The sequence below is a fragment of the Pelophylax lessonae genome, assembly GCF_965119305.1.
Source record: "Pelophylax lessonae genome assembly, chromosome: 2".
In the NCBI taxonomy this organism is placed as follows: Eukaryota; Metazoa; Chordata; class Amphibia; order Anura; family Ranidae; genus Pelophylax; species Pelophylax lessonae.
In genome coordinates, this window is record NC_138769.1 from 659,079,623 (window position 1) to 659,102,236 (window position 22,614).

Genomic DNA, 22,614 nt, shown 5'->3' on the forward strand with positions numbered 1-22,614 from the left:
GCACGGGTTTGTGGAATTTCTTTTAATATTCATAATTTGCAGCAAAATATGGATGTTTAAAATACTGTCTGCCAGCCCTTGCAGGGGTGTCCTACAAGGCACTGCAGAAAAAAAAGCTGGCTTTACAGGCACCATCAAAGAAGACTCCCTGCCATGAAGAACTGGATGGAAAACCATAGACTATAATGGAGCTAATCATCTCAATCGTGTCTGTTCCCCTAAGAGCTTGGGCCAAAAATGTGAAAGGAATTGGGAGTGAAGAAAAGCATGACAGACATAAAAATACAAAGGGTGGGCTAGGATTCTTACTGTAGCTTGGACAAGTAGATTCATGGAGTAGAATATCTCCATCTAGGTATTATGTTGTGTTGCAAACAATTCCACCTGTTTTTCTACTTGAGAATAGGTCTAGTTTTATTGACCACTTGGTCTCCAGGAGCTGGCGATGGCTCGGAAGGATTTCTGAGACCTCTTGAGATGCAAGTATAACTGCAACACCACCACAAGCAGCTCGTAACCCAACTAGAAAGCTTAAGTGGTGGTTCCAGACTCCCAGATTAGGGGATATTAGATGTAAATGACCCCACTGCAGTATCAAAATTGGGGAGGACATCAGACGCACAATGGATATGAACAATATAAGCTAAAAAATCCTGAGGCACTGCAGTGCTCTCATAGGATAGGGCCCTCAAAACTATTTTTTTTTTTTGTGTACATCAGAAAACAGACACCTGAAAGAGGACTTGATTTTCCCATGTTTAAAATGCATCTTAGATACATTCTAAAGCCAGTCCATTAGCTTTAGGTTCTTTCATAGTTTGGTAACTACACAAAATGAAGTGGATCATCCGAATATAAAATCTCAGAAGTCGATACGTGTAGCAGGGCAACGGCTTCCCATACTACTTTGCAATTATCGTTTTAGCTAAAGCCAATTCAAAGGGCAAGGAGAAGAACTAAAAAGGTTTGATTGCTGCTTTTTACAGGAAGGCTAAGTGAAGAGAACAACTGGAGCTCCAAAGTTTTTCAGAAGTAGTCTACATTAGATTGTACCAGCTAATAACTTGAAAACGCCAGCTGGTGTGGTGTAATTGATCCACTTCTAGATTTGATGTGCTTTCACACCCAATTACAATGTGTTTTTTTGGAACATAGAGTGGATAGGGTTAAAAGCCACTGGGGAGATTTCTCTTTACTTCTGGTCCTAGAGCCACAACAGGAAGGGAGAGGAAATCCCTCCAAGTGAGGAAATCTATGGTTTCATCAGAACTAGTGTCCCCATTGGAAAATGTCCCCTTTATTCCTGTTCTGGGAACAACTTAAAATTTGGGAATCTCTTACCTTCATATTCGGCAAACAGGAATAGAGAGGGTGAAATCTCCTTAACAGGGAACAGAAAGCAATAAAAACCTGACAGGTGTTTTAATCCCTCTTCATACTTTCCAAAATAAAAAATTAAATAAAAAAAAAGTATTGCTTTTGGCTATATTTTAAAGCTTCAGCTTGTAAACACAATTGCACCTTCTCTATGTAAACACACACCCAAGGGGAGATCAAGAATAGAAGGGTAAAGATTTAATAACACTTCATATTTTTTTTTTTTTACTATATAAAAAAGGGAATAAATACAGAACATTTTTTTTCTTTTTTTTTTTCAAAAACACTATTCTCATATTCCTCATAAATTTGAATCAAAATGTGATTTTAAAAGTTTACCTACATGTTCACACCAGAGGTCGCATTAGAAAGCAGGCGTTACATCATCTTCACAGAACTGTCCTTTACATGTAAGCGGAGCTGTGCATGTGTGGCTCAGCGTACACAACTGCTGACAGTTTTTAAATTTTAATTCCACTTTTAACTTTATTGAAACGCCAAAGTGTGACATTTCATTCAGTACTATTCTTAAAGCGGAGTTCCGGCCATGAAAAAAAATTTTCAATAAAAAATACCCCCGGGACAGTCAGGGCTAGTACATTCCACAATGGATAGCCTCTGTACTGTCCCGGGTCACACTTACCTGCAAGAAGAAATACTCACCTTTAAAATTTCTTCTCCAGCGTTGCCATCTCGGATGTGGGCAGCTGAAGCCAGCGCGATCATACTCTGCATCCTCTTCTCCCAGAATGCGCCTGCACCGGCCCCGCTCGTCACTTCCGGTGCGGCGCCGCACCGGAAGTGACGAGTGGGGCCGGTGCGGGCGCATTGATTCCTGGGAGCGATGACGTTCAGCTCCCAGGAATCATTGCAAACCGGAAGTGACGGAGCGGGCCGCGGCCGCCGAGGGAGGAAGTGGAAGAAAGGGGAGTATATTTTTCTACAATAACAAGGTAAGAAAAAAAAAAAAAATCGGAACTATCCATTTCCTTTTCAGGTGCCGAAAAGCAAGCGGATGGCCACAAAATCGATTAGGTCGATTTTGTGCCCGGAACTCCGCTTTAATGGTGTACTGCGTTTCAAGACAAAGTGGTGATTTTTTTTTCCCATACACGTTCAAACTGATAGGCGGAACTAGCCTAACTATAAGCAATACAAATCGTCTTCTCTGTGCAGCCCAATGCACTGGTGTGAAGAGACCTTTAGACCATTGCTGCAACTCTTATTTTCTAGTTTGTCTAAAGCTGTGTACTCTTCCTTGAATCTTGGTGTTCTTTGTGCATTTCATCCAGATCTGTGCAGTGATCCAGTGTGAAACTGCTGAAGCTGCCCGTAGTAAAGCCCGGTCAGTGCTGCTCTCTCTGCTTGTGCAGAGTGACTGGTTTTCCGCCCCCTCTTGTGTTTGGAAGGCAGCATGTATTGGGTTTCGCCTGATTGATCCCTCCCACAGCTCTGTCCTTGGCACAGACTAGGTAAAACAAAGTGATGATGTCATCAAAACGTTTGCAAGATAATTACTGGGTAGAACACGGTGCAAGTAAACTTCTATTCATTGAGGAATGTATTTAAAAGGGTAAAAGTGATATTAAAGGCAAATTTAAAAAAATAAAAAAAAAGTTATACTTGTGTAGTGATGTGATAATTTCTTTGCCCATCTTTCAAGTGTGTATTCCTGTTATGCAGTGTTTGTTTTTGCCCTTTGGCAATATGGCTGCTGTGCTCTTTTTCTCTCTCTGCAAGAAGGATGAGGTCATCAAAAAGGGCAGAGCAAGGATTTCTGGGGGAGACTGGAGAAAAGAGAGACATGAGGAGACACAGACATTTTCCTGCTGGAGAACAGAACTGCAAGTGCTGTAACATCCCCTCACTGAGACACACAGAGACACTGCTAATGATTTAATGTTCCTGAGGAAAATATCTTATGTTGTATGGTTCACTGAATGTTATTTCTTCAATACATGGACATTTAAACACTCTGCTGTGTGGATTATTGTCTATATGGATATGTTTTCTCAATTGGGATTTCACTTGCTCATCACAAGCCCTGATTGAGTGAAGGCACTGGTGCTTACTATAAATCCTGTCCTGATCACACAGATTATAGACTCTGCTCCTAAATACTACACAGGTGGCGTCATCATACCCCAGTAGCCGCCAAGAGTGATTAAAATAGCGCTACATTTGGAGGCACTGCTGAGATACAAATCTTGGATCAGGACATTAAGGAACAACCATGTCATTGTTATCTACAGAAGCTGTGAGGCAGTGGGCCCTGGAAGAGGGACTGCCACCTAAAAGGACATTTGCTATTTCATATGTACTTATCCGTGTGATCGTCCACAAACTGCAGGAGGCGCTAAGAGCAAATGAAACCTTGCGGTATGCCGCTCCTGTGGATAAAAGAGAGGAAGATGAGAGTTATGAACTGTATACCCATTATCTCTGTCTCAGTGAGGTGGATTTAAATCCAGTTAAAGGGCCCTTTTGTATATATCTGAAAGGAGCTGAAGAAATTGGTTGTGCTGCAGTATTTCCAGTAAGTTCACCTCCAGTAAGGCGGAAGTTACCAGCCCTGCCTGATAAGTGTGAACCATTGAATACAACTGCTTCATCAGGAGAAACTGTAATGCTGACTGCTGCGGCTGTTAAGCAGGAAACAAATATTGAGCATCTGCTGCTAAAAGTCACTGAAGTCATTGCCCAGAATTTACATGCTGATTCTTATCGCAAATTAAAGGCTTTTTCAGGAGTGCTACCTGTCCCTGTTGGTGAAGAAAGCTTTGAGGTGTGGAGAGATTTTGCACAGCAAGTGATAGAGGAATGGACCTGCTCAGAGGAAAAGAAAAAACAGCGCATCATCGAAAGTTTAAGACCACCAGCATCCATTATCATCAGAGCTTACAAGGAGACTCATGTGAGTACCAGTGCTCAAGAATATATTGATATTTTGACAGATGCTTATGGACTGCACCGTGACCCTGATCAGATGCTTGCTGATTTTAAACAGACAAAGCATAAAGAGGGAGAGGATGTTTCTGTGTTTGTGAGGAGGCTAGAAGTACTACTGGGGAGATCGCTCACTGACAAGGTCATCTCTCCTACAGATGTTGACAGATTAAGGACTGCTCAAATAATAAGGGGCTACTGCCACATCACCCAATATCACCAGTTCTAAGAGTTGTTTTGAGAGAGAGGAACTTTACTTTCACTGAAACTATGACTGAAGTAAAGAGACAGGAGTCTGATATTCTTTTTAGTACCCCTTCCAAGAGCAAAGTTAAACAGAATTCTGGGGTGGAGCCCACAAATGAGACTGTTAAGAACAAAGAAGTGAGTAGACTCCCACAGCCTAGAGCTCTATCTGCTGATAAAACCTCCAGTGATAAGCCTCTCTTCCACATTAAATGTTTCCGCTGTGGACAAGCAGGCCACACAGTTCGTCAGTGTCCACTGCTTGCTGACAGTTCTGAAATTCACAGTAAAGCTGGACATATGTACCAAAGAAAACAGGGAAGACCAAGAAAACAAACGTTTACCAAACTACCTGGGGTAGGCCGCAGATGTACTTTCCATTAGTTTGTTAATGATATACCCACTACTGCTCTTTTTGATACTGGTTCTCAGCTGACGATCATATACAGGCCCTTCTATCAACAACACTTAAACCACCTCCCTTTGCAAACTGTGGACACTTTGCCTGTTTATGGTGTGGGAGAAAATCCTGTTTTTATGGATGGTTGCCTAGAAGTTGAGCTTCGCATTCCTGGCGTGATAGCCGAGGAGGATCCCACACTTAAAGTTATTGCTTATGTGAGCCCTCCACCTGGGGGTAATGAGTATGCTCCTATGATTGTGGGTTCCAATGTTGAAGCTGTTGAGGCTGCTTTCATACAGTTTCTTCAGCCCCAACGGGGAACTCCCCTACCTTCACTGCCTGTTGCTCCAGAACTTCAAAATATCTGCCAAACTTTTGCTCTTGTTCTTCCTGGAGGGTGTGTGGGAAATCCATGGCGTCCCATAGAGCTTCCAGCAGGGGGAGTGAGAGTGTTGTAGGTTTATGTGGAAATTTCACCAAGTGCAAATGGTAGTTTTTTTGCTAGAGACTGATACAAAAGAGGCTGCAAAGAATGGCTGGGAGATAGTACCAGAAAGGAAAGACTATTGTGTAAAATGTCCAAGAATGGATGTTGTTACTGTCCGGAACATTACCACACACCCAGTTATAATACCAGCCTGGAAAGAGGTAGCCTATTGTTACCCAGTGGAAACCATTAGCTCCTACACTGTTAAAGTCAAGGAGAAAGAAACCAAATTAGACTTTCACTTGAATGATGCTGATAGTGCTGCAGAGCACCAACAAGAACTAGGAGAGCAGCTAATGGAATACAATGATGTTTTCTCTACCGATGACATGGATGTTGGGTGTGCAAAAAGTATTCAGCACAGTATGTGCCTAACAGATAGCACCCCATTTAGAGAAAGATCCAGGCGCATACCTCTTAAAGATCTGGATGATGTTCGAGAGTGCTTGCACAAAATGAAAGATGAAAACATCATTGCTGAATCTAAAAGCCCGTATGCATCCCCAATAGTGGTAGTCAGAAAGAAAAATGGTGGAGTGCGAATATGTGTTGACTACAGGACTCTAAATCGGCGAACAGTCCCAGATCAATACACGCTACCTCGCATTGAGGAAGCTCTTGATGCCCTGCAAGGCAGTAAATGGTTCACAGTAATGGACTTAAGATCTGGTGATTACCAGGTCCCAATGAGTGAGTGAGGAAGATCAAGAAAAGACGGCTTTTATTTGCCCCCCTGGGGTTTTTCCAGTTTGTTCGCATGCCTCAGGGCATTAGTGGTGCACCTGCAACCTTTCAACGTCTAATGGATCGGACCCTGGGAGACCTTTGTCCCACTCAATGTATCGTTTACCTTGATGACATAATTGTCTTTGGCTCCACTCTGGAGGAGCATGACCAAAGACTATTTAAAGTGCTAGATCGTTTGAGGAAGGAAGGTCTGAAACTTTCACTGGACAAATGTAAGTTTGCTCGTTCTTCAGTAAACTTTGTGGGTCACATCGTATCTGCAGAAGGGGTAGCAACTGATCCTGCTAAGGTGGAGGCTGTGGTTACATGGCCCCGTCCCACAAATCTGACAGAACTGAGGTCCTTCTTGGGATTTTGTGGCCATTATCGTCCATTCATTAGAGGCTATTCCAAGACTGCTCGGCCTCTTAATGACTTGCTCAAAGAAACCCCTGGCATGGACACAAACCGCAAAACTAATTTCAGTGAGAGATGGACTTCTGCTTGTGAGGAAGATTTTCTACAGCTTAAGAAAAGTCTTACAGAAGCACCAGTGTTGGCTTATGCAGACCCACAAAAGCCATACATTCTGCATGTGGATGCCAGCTAAGATGGATTGGGAGGAGTCTTACATCAAGAGTACCCAGGAGGACTAAGGCCTGTTGCTTATATCAGTCGCAGTCTAAGCCCAGCAGAAAATAATTATCCTGTTCATAAACTGGAATTTCTTGCCCTGAAGTGGGCTATTGTTGAAAAGCTGCATGATTACTTGTATGGAACTCAGTTTGAGGCGAGAACCGACAACAACCCCCTGACTTATGTTTTGACTACAGCTAAGCTAGATGCCACTGGTCATAGGTGGCTTGCTGCCTTGTCTAATTATCAATTCACTCTCAAGTACAAGCCGGGTTCCAAGAATATTGGGGCTGATGCTCTTTCTAGGCGCCCTGGATTACCCATGAACTTGGAAGAAAGTGACTGCGAGGAAGTACCTGGGCCTATTGTGGCTGCCTATTGTGCTACAGCTGCTGTACAAGGAGACAATATTGTTTTCTCTGACCTACGAGCTATTGATTCCCTGGGAGCTGGTGAAAAGTGTATTCCAAACATGTATTACTGCCCCACTGCTTTAGGGGTGCCAGAAAACATCCAGCTGCAAAAGAAAGATATGATCCTTCTACAAAAAAGAGATCCAATAATCAGACATGTCAGAGAGTCTGTTTTCCGCAAAGATCCTAACTACATGAGAAAATACCTAGCAGAGTACCTACTATCTTAAGGAATGGGATAAGCTCAAAATAATTGATGGACTTTTATACAGGGTACATTTGTTTCATGATCATCCTGGAAGGAGACAGCTAATGCTCCCTCAAGTCTATAGAAACTCTGTTTTGAGAAGTTTGCATGATCAACATGGGCATCTAGGAGTTGAAAAAACCTATGGATTAATCCAAGACTGATTCTTTTGGCCACGAATGAGGGAAGCTGTTGTGGACTATTGCCGCCGTTGTGTGAGATGTCTGCAACGGAAAACTCTGCCTACTCGAGCTGCTCCTATGGAACACTTGAAAAGTTCTGGTCCCATGGATTTAGTGTGCATGGACTTTTTGTGTATTGACAATGACAGCAGTGGTGTGGGAAATATTTTGATTGTGACTGATCACTATACTTGCTATGCTCAAGCCTATCCCACCAAAGATCAGAAAGCAGTAACTGTAGCCAAAGTGCTATGGGAGAAGTTTTTTGTTCACTATGGATTGCCAAATCGACTTCACTCTGACCAGGGGCGGGACTTTGAAAGTCGCCTAATTAAAGAGCTGTTAACATTGCTTAACATCAACAAGAGCCGCACCACCCCTTATCATCCAGAGGGTGATGCTCTCCCTGAACGTTTTAATTGTACCTTGTTGAACATGTTGGGTACCCTCCCTAATGGTGCTAAGCAGACCTGGAGCCGACATGTTGGAGCTATGGTACATGCCTACAATTGCACCAGACATGAATCCACTGGCTTTTCTCCTTATTTTCTTATGTTTGGGAGAGAAGCCTGTCTCCCTATTGACATTCAGTTGGGCGTGTCTACTGATGGAGTGGAACAGAGGAATCACTATCAGTATGTGGCACAACTCAAACAGAGTTTGAAAGAGGCTGAGGAAAATGCTGCGAAATTAAATGCTGCCAATAAAAGGCGTTTTGATTCCAAAGTTCGTTACAAAGACTTACAACCTGGTGATAAAGTGTTTCTCCGCAATTTGGGACCCTCAGCCAAACATAAGTTAGCTGATCGCTGGAGAAATTAGTTGTTTGAAGTTGTAGAAAAACTGCCTAGGATTCCAGTATACAGGATTCGAGGACCTGAGGGTTGGATCAAAGCCTGGCATAGGAATCATTTGCTTCCAATACCACAAGTTGCTACTGTTGATGAGGAGCCACAATCTGACATTGCTACAGATTCTAATGATGTGCCTTGTGTCAATAGTGGAGACCAGAGTGATGACAGTGACTGGTTTACACCTCCACCAGAGTCTCCTGTACAGGTTCCTTCACCTAGTACTGATGGGGGCCTCCCTCAGAGGGGAGGTTTGAACCCAGCTACTCCTGCTTTTGAACCAACAGTCCAAAATGTTGTGCCTACAGTTCCAGGCATGGTTGGAGCACCAAGTTTCCCCACTAATGCTGTCCCAGAGTTCTCTGGATTTATGCCTGAGGGGTTGAGGAGACGAGATCATGTTCGACGTCCTACACCAGTGTTTACTTATGACACTTTGGGAAGACCCTGCTATGCTGTACAGAACTATGTACAACCTCATGTTCTGACGGACATGATTGCAGCTCATTCTAGACTGGTTAGCATGATGCCTATTTGTTAATAACCATACTTTCTTTGCAGCTAGCTCTGTAATAGATTGCTTCTGGAGAAGTGGTCTGCGGAAGGTGACAACGATGTTAATTTTTGCTGTTATTTTATGTGTATATCCTTGCCGGGTCGGAAGGATTTACAGCAGGAGGAGAATGTAGTGATGTGATAATTTCTTTGCCCATCTTTCAAGTGTGTATTCCTGTTATGCAGGGTTTGTTTTTGCCCTTTGTCAATATGGCTGCTGTGCTCTTTTTTTCTCTGCAAGAAGGATGAGGTCATCAAAAAGGGCAGAGCAAGGATTTCTGGGGGAGACTGGAGAAAAGAGAGACATGAGGAGACACAGAAATTTTCCTGCTGGAGAACAGAACTGCAAGTGCTGTAACATCCCCTCACTGAGACACACAGAGACAATGCTAATGATTTCATGTTCCTGAGGAAAATATCTTATGTTGTATGGTTCACTGAATGTTATTTCTTCAATACATGGACATTTAAACACTCTGCTGTGTGGATTATTGTCTATATGGATATATGTTTTCTCAATTGGGATTTCACTTGCTAATCACAAGCCCTGATTGAGTGGAGGCACTGGCGCTTACTATAAATCCTGTCCTGATCACACAGATTATATACTCTGCTCCTAAATACTACACAGGTGGCATCATCATACCCCAGTAGCCGCCAAAAGTGATTAAAATAGCTCTACACTTGCCTGCTCTGTGTAGTGGTTTTGAAATCCTCCTTATCTGGGTTTCCCACACCAGCGCTCCTGGCCCTTTCCTCCTGCAGAGTATCCCCATAGCAAGCAGCTTGCTATGAGGGCTCCAGAGCCATTGCGCTGTGTCTATTCACACAGGGAACGCGGCTCGGCCCCGCTCTCTCCTCATGGGTTGTGATTGACAGTAACAGGAGGCAATGGCTCCCGCTGCTGTTTCAGCCAATAAGGAGGAAGACACCCTGCCAATGAAGAGGAAGTTGCTGCTCTTGTGCACATTGCTGGATTGAGATGTGGCTCAGGTAAGTATAAGGGGGTCTGCTACAGTGTTTCTCAACTTCGGTCCTCAGGGCACACTAACAGGCCAGGTTTGCAAGAAAACTGAAATACATCACAGGTGATAGCATTTGCTGCTCAGTGATTGCAGTATTCTAGTCTGCATCTCCCCAAGGTAATACTTAAAATCTGGCCTGTTAGTGTGCCCTGAGGACTGGAGTGGAGAAACACTATGCTACACACACCCTTACAACAACTTTAAAGTAATACTAAACATACAATGTTTAATTACAATTCTATTTACGTATGAAGATCATACCACTGTATTTAGCTTATAAAAAAAAAAAAACACTGTATCCGAGTACCCTATTTAATCATTGTTCTGAGGTCACATGTCGCTTCTCAGGCCTTTGCTGTCCTCAGGGAAAGTTCTGAGGAGTTTCTAGTACTCTGCTGATGTAAAATCTGTGTCTGCACCGTGCTGGTTGGTGCTGCGCTGGTCACATAACATTAAAAAAGCTTTCAGAATAGAGAATTAAAATTAATAGCAATAAAGGGATTTAAAGCGTCATACAAATCTATATTTTAAAGCAAATGTTTATTATTTATTTGCAATAACATGGTGTAGGTGAAGTTTAAGTTGACTGACAAAAGGTTTTACTTTTGTCACAATGTAAAGATATATGGAGGAGGGTCTGCTAATTACAGGCTGTGTCATGTCCCTGCAGCCTGTGACTATGGTGTGTATGTGCTGAAACAGGGAGGTGAAGCCTCTATCAATCACCATCTTATATCCCACCCCCATAACGTTTAGTAATAGGATATAGAGGGAAGCGGGGAGGGGGGTTTATTGGGGGGGGGGGGGGGGGGGAGTCATTTACTGTGTATACACCCACATGTGTGACTATAAAGTACTACGGATAAGAAAAAGGAGCAGATTAACAGTTTAGGTGGGAAATGAAACTAAAGCATGCCCAGTAGATGTCAATAGCTGGTCTACAAAATCTCAGGCTCCAGCGGGGACACAGACAAGGAGGGAGGGACAGTGGAAAAAAAAATCCTAATTGCGCCTGCTGTTCAATCTACAGAAAACAAATGCTCTAGTGGAGGAGTATGAACAAAATGTAATATAACATCTACCGAAAGTTTTTGAGGATATGGGTATAATAACACTTTAAATCCATCTTTTGCAAGAAAAAAAAGAAAAATAAATGCACCCATATTTACAGGAAAACAATTGTGTCCCCCCCCCCCCATATCGTATTCTGCAAATGCACAGGCTCTTCCGCATTCTTTCTGCAGCCGCTGGTCTGTACCAATGTATAGCCCTTTGGTTACAGGAAGTGTGAATAGATTACAAGTCAGTGATGGCTGCCGTTGTGTTGCGTTGATAACCACGAGATCCCTCTGCTGTAGTGGCAGATGGGACTTTTAAATTAGGCATGCACAGATCCATGTGAATGAATGATGATGTTCAGGCGGAGCCCCACTTCGCACTTCCAGCCATGCATCCATATCAGCATGCAATAGTGGATCTGAGCTGCATTGTAGGTTGATGAGGTTTGGGTTTTCTCCTCCTTCTCAATACTATTTCGTATCCCTTGATATACATCCATCTATCTCTTGCAGATACATATTATATACCTGCCCCTGATGAAGTGGAACACAGTCCACAGAAATGCGTCGGGCCTATTCTGATGCCATTCAGCATTATGTATTGACAGCCATACTATACTACTGTTTGCACAATTGTGCGATTTTGTTATATGCATTCAGCTTATATCTACAATGTCTGTTATTTGACCTTATTATTTTCAATTCTGTCATATGCGCTGTTAGGTCATTGCAATAAACATGATTTTATTTCAATTGGCTGTGTCACACGCCTAATTTAAAGTCTCAACCCCCCCCCCCCCCTCGTATTCAATTTAGCACTCATTTAGTCAAAGTTCTACTTAAATCAAAGTCCGGCATACTGCATCATTGATTCATTTAAATGCTTGCCTGTTCAGTGTCTTGTCCGGCATGTAAACTGAACTGTACATGCGCAGCTCAGCTTACAGCACCAGATCGATCTCTGTATGCTGGAATGATGGTCTCCTATGCATTCACAGCAGTGACGTCATCTTACACCAGCCAATGAAGGCTGGCACACAGGATAAGATGCCAGCACGGGACATGTCCAATAGAGAAAAAGGTATCTCACTCCCAATAGTTGCACTTTAAATACTTGCCAACCAAGGATGTCCCTGTACGTCCTTGAGTTGCAGTTATACCAGGATAATGCCTCCAGCCAGGGCTGCTGTTAGAAATCATGGGGCCCCATACAGCTCACCTGGCAGGGTCCCCCCCGAACATATCAAGACAATATTTTCACTAAAAATACACTAAAATCATTATTAGCGGACAGAAAAATAACAGAGAACCTGTATGAAATAGCCCCTAATTGTTTTTTTACGTAAAAAAAAAAAAAAAAAAACATATTATATTATATACATTTTTTAAAATGTTAACAATGTTTACATTTTATTTTACAATTTTATTTAGTACAAAAAGTTTACTACTACTTTACAATTTTTTTTTTTTTACAGGACAGGGAAACCTGCAGCGCTGCGGGAGGTGGGGGGGGGGGGGGAAATCAGTGTCCAAGAAGCAATTACAGTAATGATTCCCTGTGTCTCCCCCTGCAGCAGCTGCAAGCTGGCAAGAGGGGGATAAACTGGCTTTCAGCTGTTGGAGAGCTACATAGGGCTTCCTTCTGTAATTTTCCCTCTGCCCGACTGCACAGATTCCCTGTGCTGTTGGGCCCCCCTCTGTGCCTGGGCCCCCTACAGGACGACTGGTGGTCCCCCCCTATCAGCGCCCTGCATGCAGCTACAGGCCTCATCCCAGTATTCTTTTTTTTGGGCCGGTGAGGCTTTTTTGTAAAAGCCATCCTAGCAGCCAGTTAGCTGCTTAACTGCTTTTACAGGCTGCCTTTCCAGACTCACTCGCCCAACCGGTTACGCCGGCTGACCATAGAGCTCACGGAGGACTGGAAGGTCTCAAATCATCTCTATGGTCCAAGCAACCAGAAGCAACAAGTAGTTTGACACCATTTTATTTTCTAGGACAGGGTCACTGCTTAAAAAAATAAATATATAAATATTTGGGAGTGCCAAGTTATCTAGCAAAAAAATTATGATGATTTTTTTCATGTAGGAGAGAAGTATCAGAATAGGCCTGGGATGCAAGTGGTTAAATTGGTAGTAAATTCTTCTACCCTACTCCATCATGTAAAGCACATGGCAAATACATGGGCCGTAGGCCGAATCCAGCCTGTTAGGCTATTTCTGTGGACCTTGTACCTTTCCTGCAGCTGCGGCACCCCCTTTGTCCCCACCCAAACCTTGCCTCAGCAGTCAGCAACAAAGTGTAAGACAGAATTCCTCCTACAGATCCTGCAGTTCTCTGTGCAGCTGCAGAGGCTCGTCTCTGCTTCCCCCGTCTCAGCAGTCAGCAGCAGATGGGACAGAATTCCTCCTACAGATCCTGCACTTCTCTGTGTAGCTGCAGAGAGGCTTGTCTCCACTTCCCCCTGTCTCAGCAGTCAGCAGCAGAGGGGACGACAGAACTCCTCCTACAGATCCCGTGCTTCTCTGTGCAGCTGCAGCCCCCTCCTGCCTCCTCTGGTCCCCAGCTGAACTCTAGACACTGCAATTTCTGCTTCTCAGCTTTTTCATAGCAGCAGCACAAGGTAGGGGGGGGGGTGCACTGATGTAAGGGGGGGGGATGCTCTTAGTCTCAGGCTCCATTCACACCTAGGCGTCCCGGATCACAGGGGGAATCGCCGCAAATTGAAGGATGCGCTTTCAGTCCCGTTGCATTCAATGGCATCCCAATCGCGACCCGATAAATTGCGATACAGTCACAGGATGCCTTTTCACCAAAAAGAAGTTTCAAAACTTTTTTGCGACCAGCGTCCCTCGATTCGGTTTGCGCGTTTTTACGGCAATGAAAGTCTGAGTTATTACCCGATAACGCCCTTTTCAGGAATCCTCCAGGACAGTCACATGAGAGACAGGCTCCTCCTCCTACAGGTAACACAAGCACAGTTAGGTTTAAAATGGCCGCCCTTAGGCTGCCCCTCAGTTGTGTAAAGATGAACTGGACAGCTTAGGCTTAAGCCTGAAATAGCACACCAATATCCAAAACATTCAGTAAGGCGGGGGTCCACCGTCCTGGAGGATTCCTGGAAAGGGAGTTATCAGGTAATAACTCAAGTTATCCTCCAGAATGGTCACATGAGACCCCAAGGATGCATACCTAGGGTGGGACTATGGCTTGTAGAACTTTGCGTCCAAACGATAGATCTTGGGCCGAGACCAGATCTATAGTGTTTTGCGAAAGTCAAATCACTGGACCAGGTGGCTGCTCGACAGATTTGGTCGCTGGAGGCCCCAGCCTTCTCTGCCCGAGAGGTAGATACAGACCGGGTGGAATGTGCCTTGATATCCGGCGGAATGTCCTGGTCTTGAGCGACGTAGGCTGTTCTAATAGCAGACTTGATCCATCTGGCAATGGAGATCTTAGAGGCTGCTTTACCTTTCTGAATGCCTCCGCACAGTACAAAAAGGCTGGAAGATTTCCTAAACGACTTCGTAGTTTCTAAATAGTGCAGAACACACCCTCTAACTTCCAAAGTGGCGAAAAGCTCTTTCCTCCGGGAAGATGGGTTTTGACAAAAGGATGGAAGGACCACCTCCTGTGAGCGATGTAATGCTAAATCCACCTTTGGAAGAAAGAGGGGGTCTGTTGTGAGCACCAATTTATCCGAAAAAACAACCAAAAAGGGTTCTTTTATGGAAAGTGCCTGCAACTCACTCACGCGTCTGGCTGAAGTCATGGCGACCAGGGGTGCTACTTTTAAAGTAAGATGTTTCAGAGAAGAGTCTACTAAAGGCTCGAACGGGGCCCTGGTGAGGGCCTGGAGCACTAATGAGATCCCAGGGAGCCACTCTTAAGTGTTTACTGGGACGAGATCTCTCAATGGACCTGAAAAAATGTTTAACCAGTGGATTGTCTCCAACCGTCATATCCAAGAAAACTGACAAGTTGGCCGCCTGTACCCTGAGTGTACACACGGCTAGATCCCCTTCTGCTCCATCCAGTAAAAAGTCTAAGATGGTGCCAATGTTTCCAGAATTTATATCTTTGGGATGCATTTTGGCCTTGTATATGTTCCATACCTTGTTGTAAATTTCAGGCTTAAGCCTAAGCGGTCCAGTTCATCTTTATACAACTGAGGGGCAGCCTAAGGGCGGCCATTTTAAACCCGACTGTGCTTGTGTTTCCTGCAGGGGGAGGAGCCCATCTCATGTGACCGTCCAGGAGGATGACTTGGGAAATGCAGTTTGACCCCCCTGATGTAAAGCATTCTGAGATGACATAAGTAGGTGTCTTTCATGGTATTACAACCTATGTTGCTTGAGTGATTTTGACTAAGTTTTGTGGAGATATCACTGGCAGATGCGCTTTTTGCACCCATCCCCCGAAACACCAACCCCCATGCAGCGTTGCCAACCTGCTAGGCTGAAAATTACTGACAACACCCAACATTCACTGGCGTTCCCAAAAGTTACACAATTACAGTACAAATTTCAGTATTTAGGCTACAAACAAGTACAATATGTAATTAGCAATGTGAATTAAGATAAAGGCAAAAAGGTAATTCCTATTTTATTTTCAATATAAGAAGTAAGTGGCTCAGGGACAGAAGTCAGGAGGGCAAGGCATTAGAATGGGCAGGCACGCATTCACACACATGAAACAGACTCACAGGGACACTGACGGCAGCACAGATCACCGACACCACACATCCCCTCCTGAGTCACAGTCTCTCTCCACGAAAGGTGGTCCCTTCAGTCCAAAGAGCAGTGACAGTCCCACTTCTAGCTTGTCTTGCTCCCACCCTGCAAGGCTCCCTTGCACCTTGACATCACACGACAGGCTCAGGCACCGCCTCCGCCAGACCCGCCTCCCACCTCTACCGCTTGATTACACTGTAGTAGACTTGGGAAGAGTGATTCTTTTTAGTGATTCAAATCATTTGGATCACTTAAGTGAAATGATTCAAGCCAATGAATCAAATCACGACTCATTTCCTCCTAAACTAAGTTAGGATCATGAACTATAGTCCTGCGATACACTTAGTACACACAGATTAAAAGTCTAGCTGCATCATCCAATACAGAATTATTGTGTGCTTTCTAAGGCTAGGAGTCATTCATAGAATCGGAGTCTGACTGCCTTACACAGCTCGAGACAAAACAGAATCATTGCGTGCTCTCCGATTTAGTCAGACTTCTTGTTCCCTAAGGGCTCTTTCACACTGTCCGCGATCCCTGCTGAGTCGGCGGATGACAGCTCAGTCTCCGCTTGCAGCGCGGAGAGGGAGGTGTCACAGCCCCCACTGCTCTCTATGGGGGATCGGATGAGAGCGGACCGCCTGTACGCTCTCATCTGATCCGATACCTGAACGGATGGAAAAATAGGGTTTCCATCCGTCCAGATTTCATGGACAGGATCGGATACGGGTGTCAGCGGAGGTGTCTCCGCTGACATCCGCTGCCCCATAGAGCTGCATGGAGGATCCGATCAGATCCGCCTAAAAAACTGACAGGCGGATCTGATCGGACCGCCCGTGTGAAAGAGCCCTACACAGCTCATACATCTTATGTGCTCTGATGAGTCATTCACAGAATCCGAGTCATGCTGCTGGCTCTCACAGACAGCTCATGAATCTTATGTGCTCTGATGAGTCATTTACAGAATCCGAGTCATGCTGCTGGCTCTCAAACACAGCTCATGAATCTTATGTGCTCTGATGAGTTATTCACAGAATCCGAGTCATGCTGCTGGCTCTCACACAAAGCTCATGAATCTTATGTGCTCTGATGAGTCATTCACAGAATCCGAATCATGCTGCTGGCTCTCACACACAGCTCATGAATCGTATGTTCTCTAATGAGTCATTGACAGAATCAGAGTCATGCTGCTGGCTCTCAAACACAGCTCATGAATCTTATGTGCTCTAATGAGTCATTCACAGAATCAGAGTCATGCTGCTGGCTCTCATACACAGCTCATGAATCTTATGTGCTCTAATGAGTCATTTACAGAATCCGAGTCATGCTGCTGGCTCTCATACACAGCTCATGAATCTTATGTGCTCTAATGAGTCATTTACAGAATCCGAATCATGCTGCTGGCTCTCACACAAAGCTCATGAATCGTATGTTCTCTAATGAGTCATTCACAGAATCAGAGTCATGCTGCTGGCTCTCACACAGCTCCTGTTACAAAACAGAATCTCAATTCTTGTGAGCTCTCCAAGTCATTTACAGACTAATGCCTCGTACACACGTGCAGATCGTCGGCCGAAAATGTTCGGCTGCAGAACGATCGGCCGATTTTTGGCTTGTTAGTATGATGCTTCCGACAGCTGACAGCGCACTTTCGGCCGAAAAGAATCTGTCGTGCAAGCATTAAAATTTTTGTATGCCGACACCAGAATGGCCGATTGTTCGCCAGTCAGTACAGAATTCGGCCGACAGACAGCAGATTTGCAAGACTGGGCATGCTCAGAAAGGAAAAAACAGGGAAAGTTAACCATCACATGACATCACTTCTGCAGTCGGCTGTAGTCGGCGGACAAAATTCTTGTGCAGTCTTTTGCACTTTTCAACAGACACCGACAGCCGATGATCTGCACGTGTGTACGGGGCATCAGTCTGGCTGCATCAGCTCATGATAAAACAGACTCCTTGTACTCTGTAAGAATGAGTTATTCACAGACTCAGAGTCTGGTTGCCTTACACAGTTGATGATATCACTGGGTGCTCTGATGGGTCATTCACAGAGCCATGCTGCTATCTGCCTCACACACGTCCGCTCTTCATTAAAAAGAGAAAGGTGTGTGCTCCGATTCCGAGTCTTGATGGCTAATCACATTCTAGCACATTTTAATAATCATGAGCTGAGGCAGCTGTTTCCAGCTCCTTCCTTTACTCAGCCTGAAAGGGGAGGATCCTTGACAATGAACCGAATCAGATTCACTTTCAAGATCCCATTCATTCAAACTCTGTAGGTAGTTGATTCACCAATTTGAATCAGTGACTCAGTAGCCAAGCCTACACTGTAGCGAGCACCCGGATGATCCCAACCAGCTCCTGTCATTGGCATTTACTGTCAGGAGAAAAGCACCCCGGTTTTTACTGGATGCCAGAAAAAGATACTGACAGTTGGTAACACTGCCCCCATACCACTAGCTGTGAACATTGCCAATCAGTATTAACGTTTAATGCGCAAGATTACATCTCACACAGGACAAAGGGCGGAATGACACTGCTGTATGGAACCGTTAGACAACCGCAAACATGGCGCCAGCTTTGGCCAGAATGTAGGCTGAAGAAATAAAGCAGAAAAAACAAAACATGCTTTGGGGATAAAAGTACTGATGTGTGTGGAGTGGTTGATCATAGCGCTCTTATGATTTCGGAGGTTTGGTTCAGCGCAGTTTCCAATGGTTTCAGGCAGGGATTCTTTACGGAATATTTTCAGAAGGATTTTTTTTTACTGTCACTTTAAAAGAAAGTTTTCGTCCTGGAAGAAATAAAGTGACCATCACAGGTGGTGACAACGTCCAGTTCCTGATGACACATGAGGATGTCTAGCAGTGGTCACCACTCTATGAGGGCCATATGGTAACCTGGGCTCCCCCGGGGGTCCTATCACAGAACATCCGCCGTCGGGTACATGCAGCTGGCAGCCTTACCCCCCTCATGCTCAGCAAAGCCGCACACCTCAAACAAACCTGAGTACAGGAACCCACCGGCGGCTGCCGCACCGCACTCAACTCCGCTACTTATACACTGACGTCACACCTAATCCTATCAAGAGAGGAGGCGGGCATCCCTCCACCAATCGTAACTCTTGACAGCCGGTAGAACCAATCAAAGAGAGATACTTAAGACACCGTTGACACATGGGGCGTTTTGCTTTTTTTTTTGTGCTCTCTGGCTTATCAGCTATAGCGGGTCACGTGACATGGCATACCCCCTCCTCCACCCGCTGTGGGAGCGTGAGCTGAACGTCAGGTCCAGGAACAGAGGAGCGCGGGGCGGAGGGAGTCAGATACAACGGAGGGGCGGCAGACGGCAGCGGAGACTCACTCTTTTCTCACCGATAAACCCGCTCGTCCACCCAGTCTATTCGGTAAGGTGAGATAGATGCCTGTTGTCATGGTTTCCTGAGACCAGCGGACTCGTGATGTCATTGATGTATATACACTCCACCATGGGACATCAACATTAAAAGGTGCCCCCCCCCCCCCCTTGGGGAGATTTCCATTCACTTTCTGTCCCAGAGTCAAAACAGGAAGTGAGAAGAAACTCCTCCAACCCCTAGTGGTCCCCTCTGTAGGGGGGGGTGGGGGGCACTTTTTGAGAGCGAATGCTGGGACCAATGAGGCGCATTCACATCTGCGCTGTCCCTTAACCACTTCAGCTCCAGAAGGTTTTACCAGGCCATTTTTTGCAATTCGGCACTGCGTTCCTTTAACTGACAATTACGCAGTGATGTGACGCTGTACCAAAACTAATTTGATGTCTTTTTTTACCCCAGCAAATCTATCTTTCTTTTCGTGGTATTCGATCACCCCAGCGGTTATATTTTTAGCTATAAACAAAAAAATCGACTGTTTAAAAAAAAAAAAAAATGTTTTTACGTTAATTTCTTCATCAATTTAGGCCAATATGTATTCCGCTACATATATTTGTTAAAAAAAAAAAAATCACAATCAGAGTATATTAACCACTTCCCGCCCGCCCTATAGGCAAATGACGGCGGGAATGTGGTTGCATTATCCTGACTGGACGTCAGGAGGGCCGCGCAGAGCGGCGATCGGTGATGCGGCGTGTCAGTCTGACTCCCCGCATCTCCGATCTCGGGAAAGAGCCTACTGAGGTAGGCTCTTTACCATGTGACCAGCTGTGTCCAATCACGGCTGGTCACATAGTACACAGGAAGAGTCGTTGATCGGCTTTCCTCAGTACGTGCCTGACAGACACGAGTAAAGGAGCGCCGATCTGCGGCTCTCCTGACAGGGGGGGGTCGGCAGTGGTAATCAGATCATTGATTACCAGTGCAGACCCTTGGGGGGGAGGGGGATGCCACTAGAACCCCCAGGGATGCCCACCCATGACCCCAGGGATGCCCACTATGGCCACCAGGGATGGCAATCAGGGCTCAGGGAGCCCCCCAGTGCCCTCCCCATCAATGCTGCCCACCAGTGCCCTCCCCATCAGTGCTGCCTCACATTGCCCATCATTGCCATCTATCAGTGCCACCCACCAGTGCCCATTATTGCCCACCAGTGCCCATCAGTGCTGCCCGTCAGTGCCCACTAGTGCCACCTATCAGTGCCCACCAATGCTGCATATATGTGCTACCTATCAGTGCCCACCAGTGCTGCCTATCAGTGCCGCATATCAGTGCCACCCCATCAGTGCCTCCTCATCAGTGCCTGTCAGTGCAGGAAAAAACTTATTTATTTACAAAATTGTATAGCATAAACAAAAAAACATTTTTTTTTTTTCAAACTTTTTGGTCTTTTTTTTTTATCTGTTTAGCAAAAAAGAAAAAACCTTGCGGTGATCAAATACCACCAACAGAAAGCTCTATTTGTGGGGAGAAAATGACATAAATTTGGTTTAGGTACAGTGTTGCATGACCGCGCAATTGTCATTCAAAATGCAACAGCGCTAAAAGCTGAAAATTGGCCTGGGCAGGAAGGGGGGGGGGGGGGAGTGCCCTGTATTGAAGTGGTTAATCGGTTTGCGCAAATGTTATCGTGTCTACAAACGGAATTTAGGTAATTTTTGTGTTTTTTTTTTTTTTTTTTTTCTACCAGTAATGGCGTCAATCAGTGACTTACAGCTGGACTGCGACATTGTGGCGGACAAATCGGACACTGACATTTTTGACAAATTGGGGACCAGTGACGCCAATACAGTGATCAGTGCTAAAAATATGCACTGTAGTCACACAAAAGTGCAGCGCTCTGCTTCAATAAAGTGCATTCAAATTTATAGTGCATAAATAAATATCTGAAAACAGTGTAAAAATCATCTATACATACAGTACATTTATGTGAGTCTTTTCTTTTAACCACTTAAAGCAGAGTTCCGCCTCCTCCCCTCTCCCCCTCCAAAAATTAAGTCAGCAGCTAGACATACTGTACACATACTGTACACATACTGTACACATACTGTACACATACTGTAGCTGCTGACTTTTAATATTAGGACACTTACCTGTCCTGGAGTCCAGCGATGTCGACACTGTAGCCAATGTTTCCATCGGCTGTCTGGTGCTGCCGCCGCCATTGCCAGTAAAAGGACCCAGCAGTGAAGCCTTGCAGCTTCACAGGCGGGTCCCTACTGCGCATGCGCGAAGCACGCAGCACATTCCTATTGCCTTGGCGGCGGAGGAGGGGGCTGAACTTCCGAGGGACAGTGCCACGGTGCCGTATCCTGGAAGTGGGGAAGGGTATCTGTCAAAAACAGGTACCCGTTTCCCCCCTCCCCCCCCGAAAGGTGCCAAATGTGGCCCCTGGAGGGGGGGAGGAAGCAAATGAGCAGAAGTTCGACTTTTGTGTGGAACTCCGCTTTAAGGACCGAGCCTATTTCTGACACTTGTTTAGAAGTTAAAATATATATTTCTCTATCGTTCATCGTCAGACGCAGCTCCATCCTCATTATTAGTAGGGTTATACTCCCTCTCATCTGGAATAGGCAGTAGGCAGGCCTAAAGCTTAACCGCTTGCTGACCGCCCCGCGTAAAATATACTTCTGCAGGGTGGCTCGGCTGCGCAAAACCACGTAGATCTACCTGATTTTGTGCACGCTGTCTCGGAGCCGCGCTCCCGCTGTGTTTAGACACAGCGAGAGGCGGGAGGAGCAGCAGCTTCTTTGTTCATCCACATTCGGTGTTCATCCAGTGAGTCCATTCCCCCACACAGAAAGCACCCCCTAGGGACACACCTAACCCTTTGATCACCCTAGATGTTTAACCCCTTCCCAGCCAGTGTCAATACAGTAATGGGACATATTTTTAGCACTGATCATTGTAATTTAACTGGTCCCCTCAAGTGTCAGGTGTCACTGCAATGTCTGCTGCAATGTCGCAGTCCCTCTAAAAATCACTGATCGCCACCATTACTAGTAAAAAATAAAATAAAAATTACATCTATCCCCTAGTTTGTAGACGCGATAACTTTTGCGCAAACCAATCAATATACACTTGTTGGGATTTTTTTAAACAAAAATATATGGCAGAATACATATTGGTCTAAATTGATGAGAAAATTCGATTTTTATTGTTAGATTTTTATTGGATATGTTTTAGATCAGAAAGTAAATATAAATGTATTTATTTTTTTCAGAATTGTCGCTTTTTTGTTTATAGCGCAAAAAATAAAAACCGCAGAGGTGATCAAATAACACCAAAAGAAAGATCTATTTGTGGGGAAAAAAGGA

The 22,614-nt window shown here is 45.0% G+C and overlaps 1 protein-coding gene across 1 annotated transcript in view; it reads left to right on the forward strand.

The window, feature by feature from the left end:
* Positions 1 to 19,123: 19,123 nt before the first annotated feature.
* RCBTB1 (RCC1 and BTB domain containing protein 1) overlaps positions 19,124 to 22,614 on the forward strand; it is a gene marked incomplete at its 5' end in the record, with an annotated part of 116,555 nt that continues 113,064 nt past the window's right edge. Inside the window, one exon of the mRNA XM_082245394.1 lies at positions 19,124 to 19,291. Coding sequence (XP_082101520.1) covers positions 19,124 to 19,291 — 168 coding nt within the window. The remainder of the gene's footprint in view (positions 19,292 to 22,614) is intronic.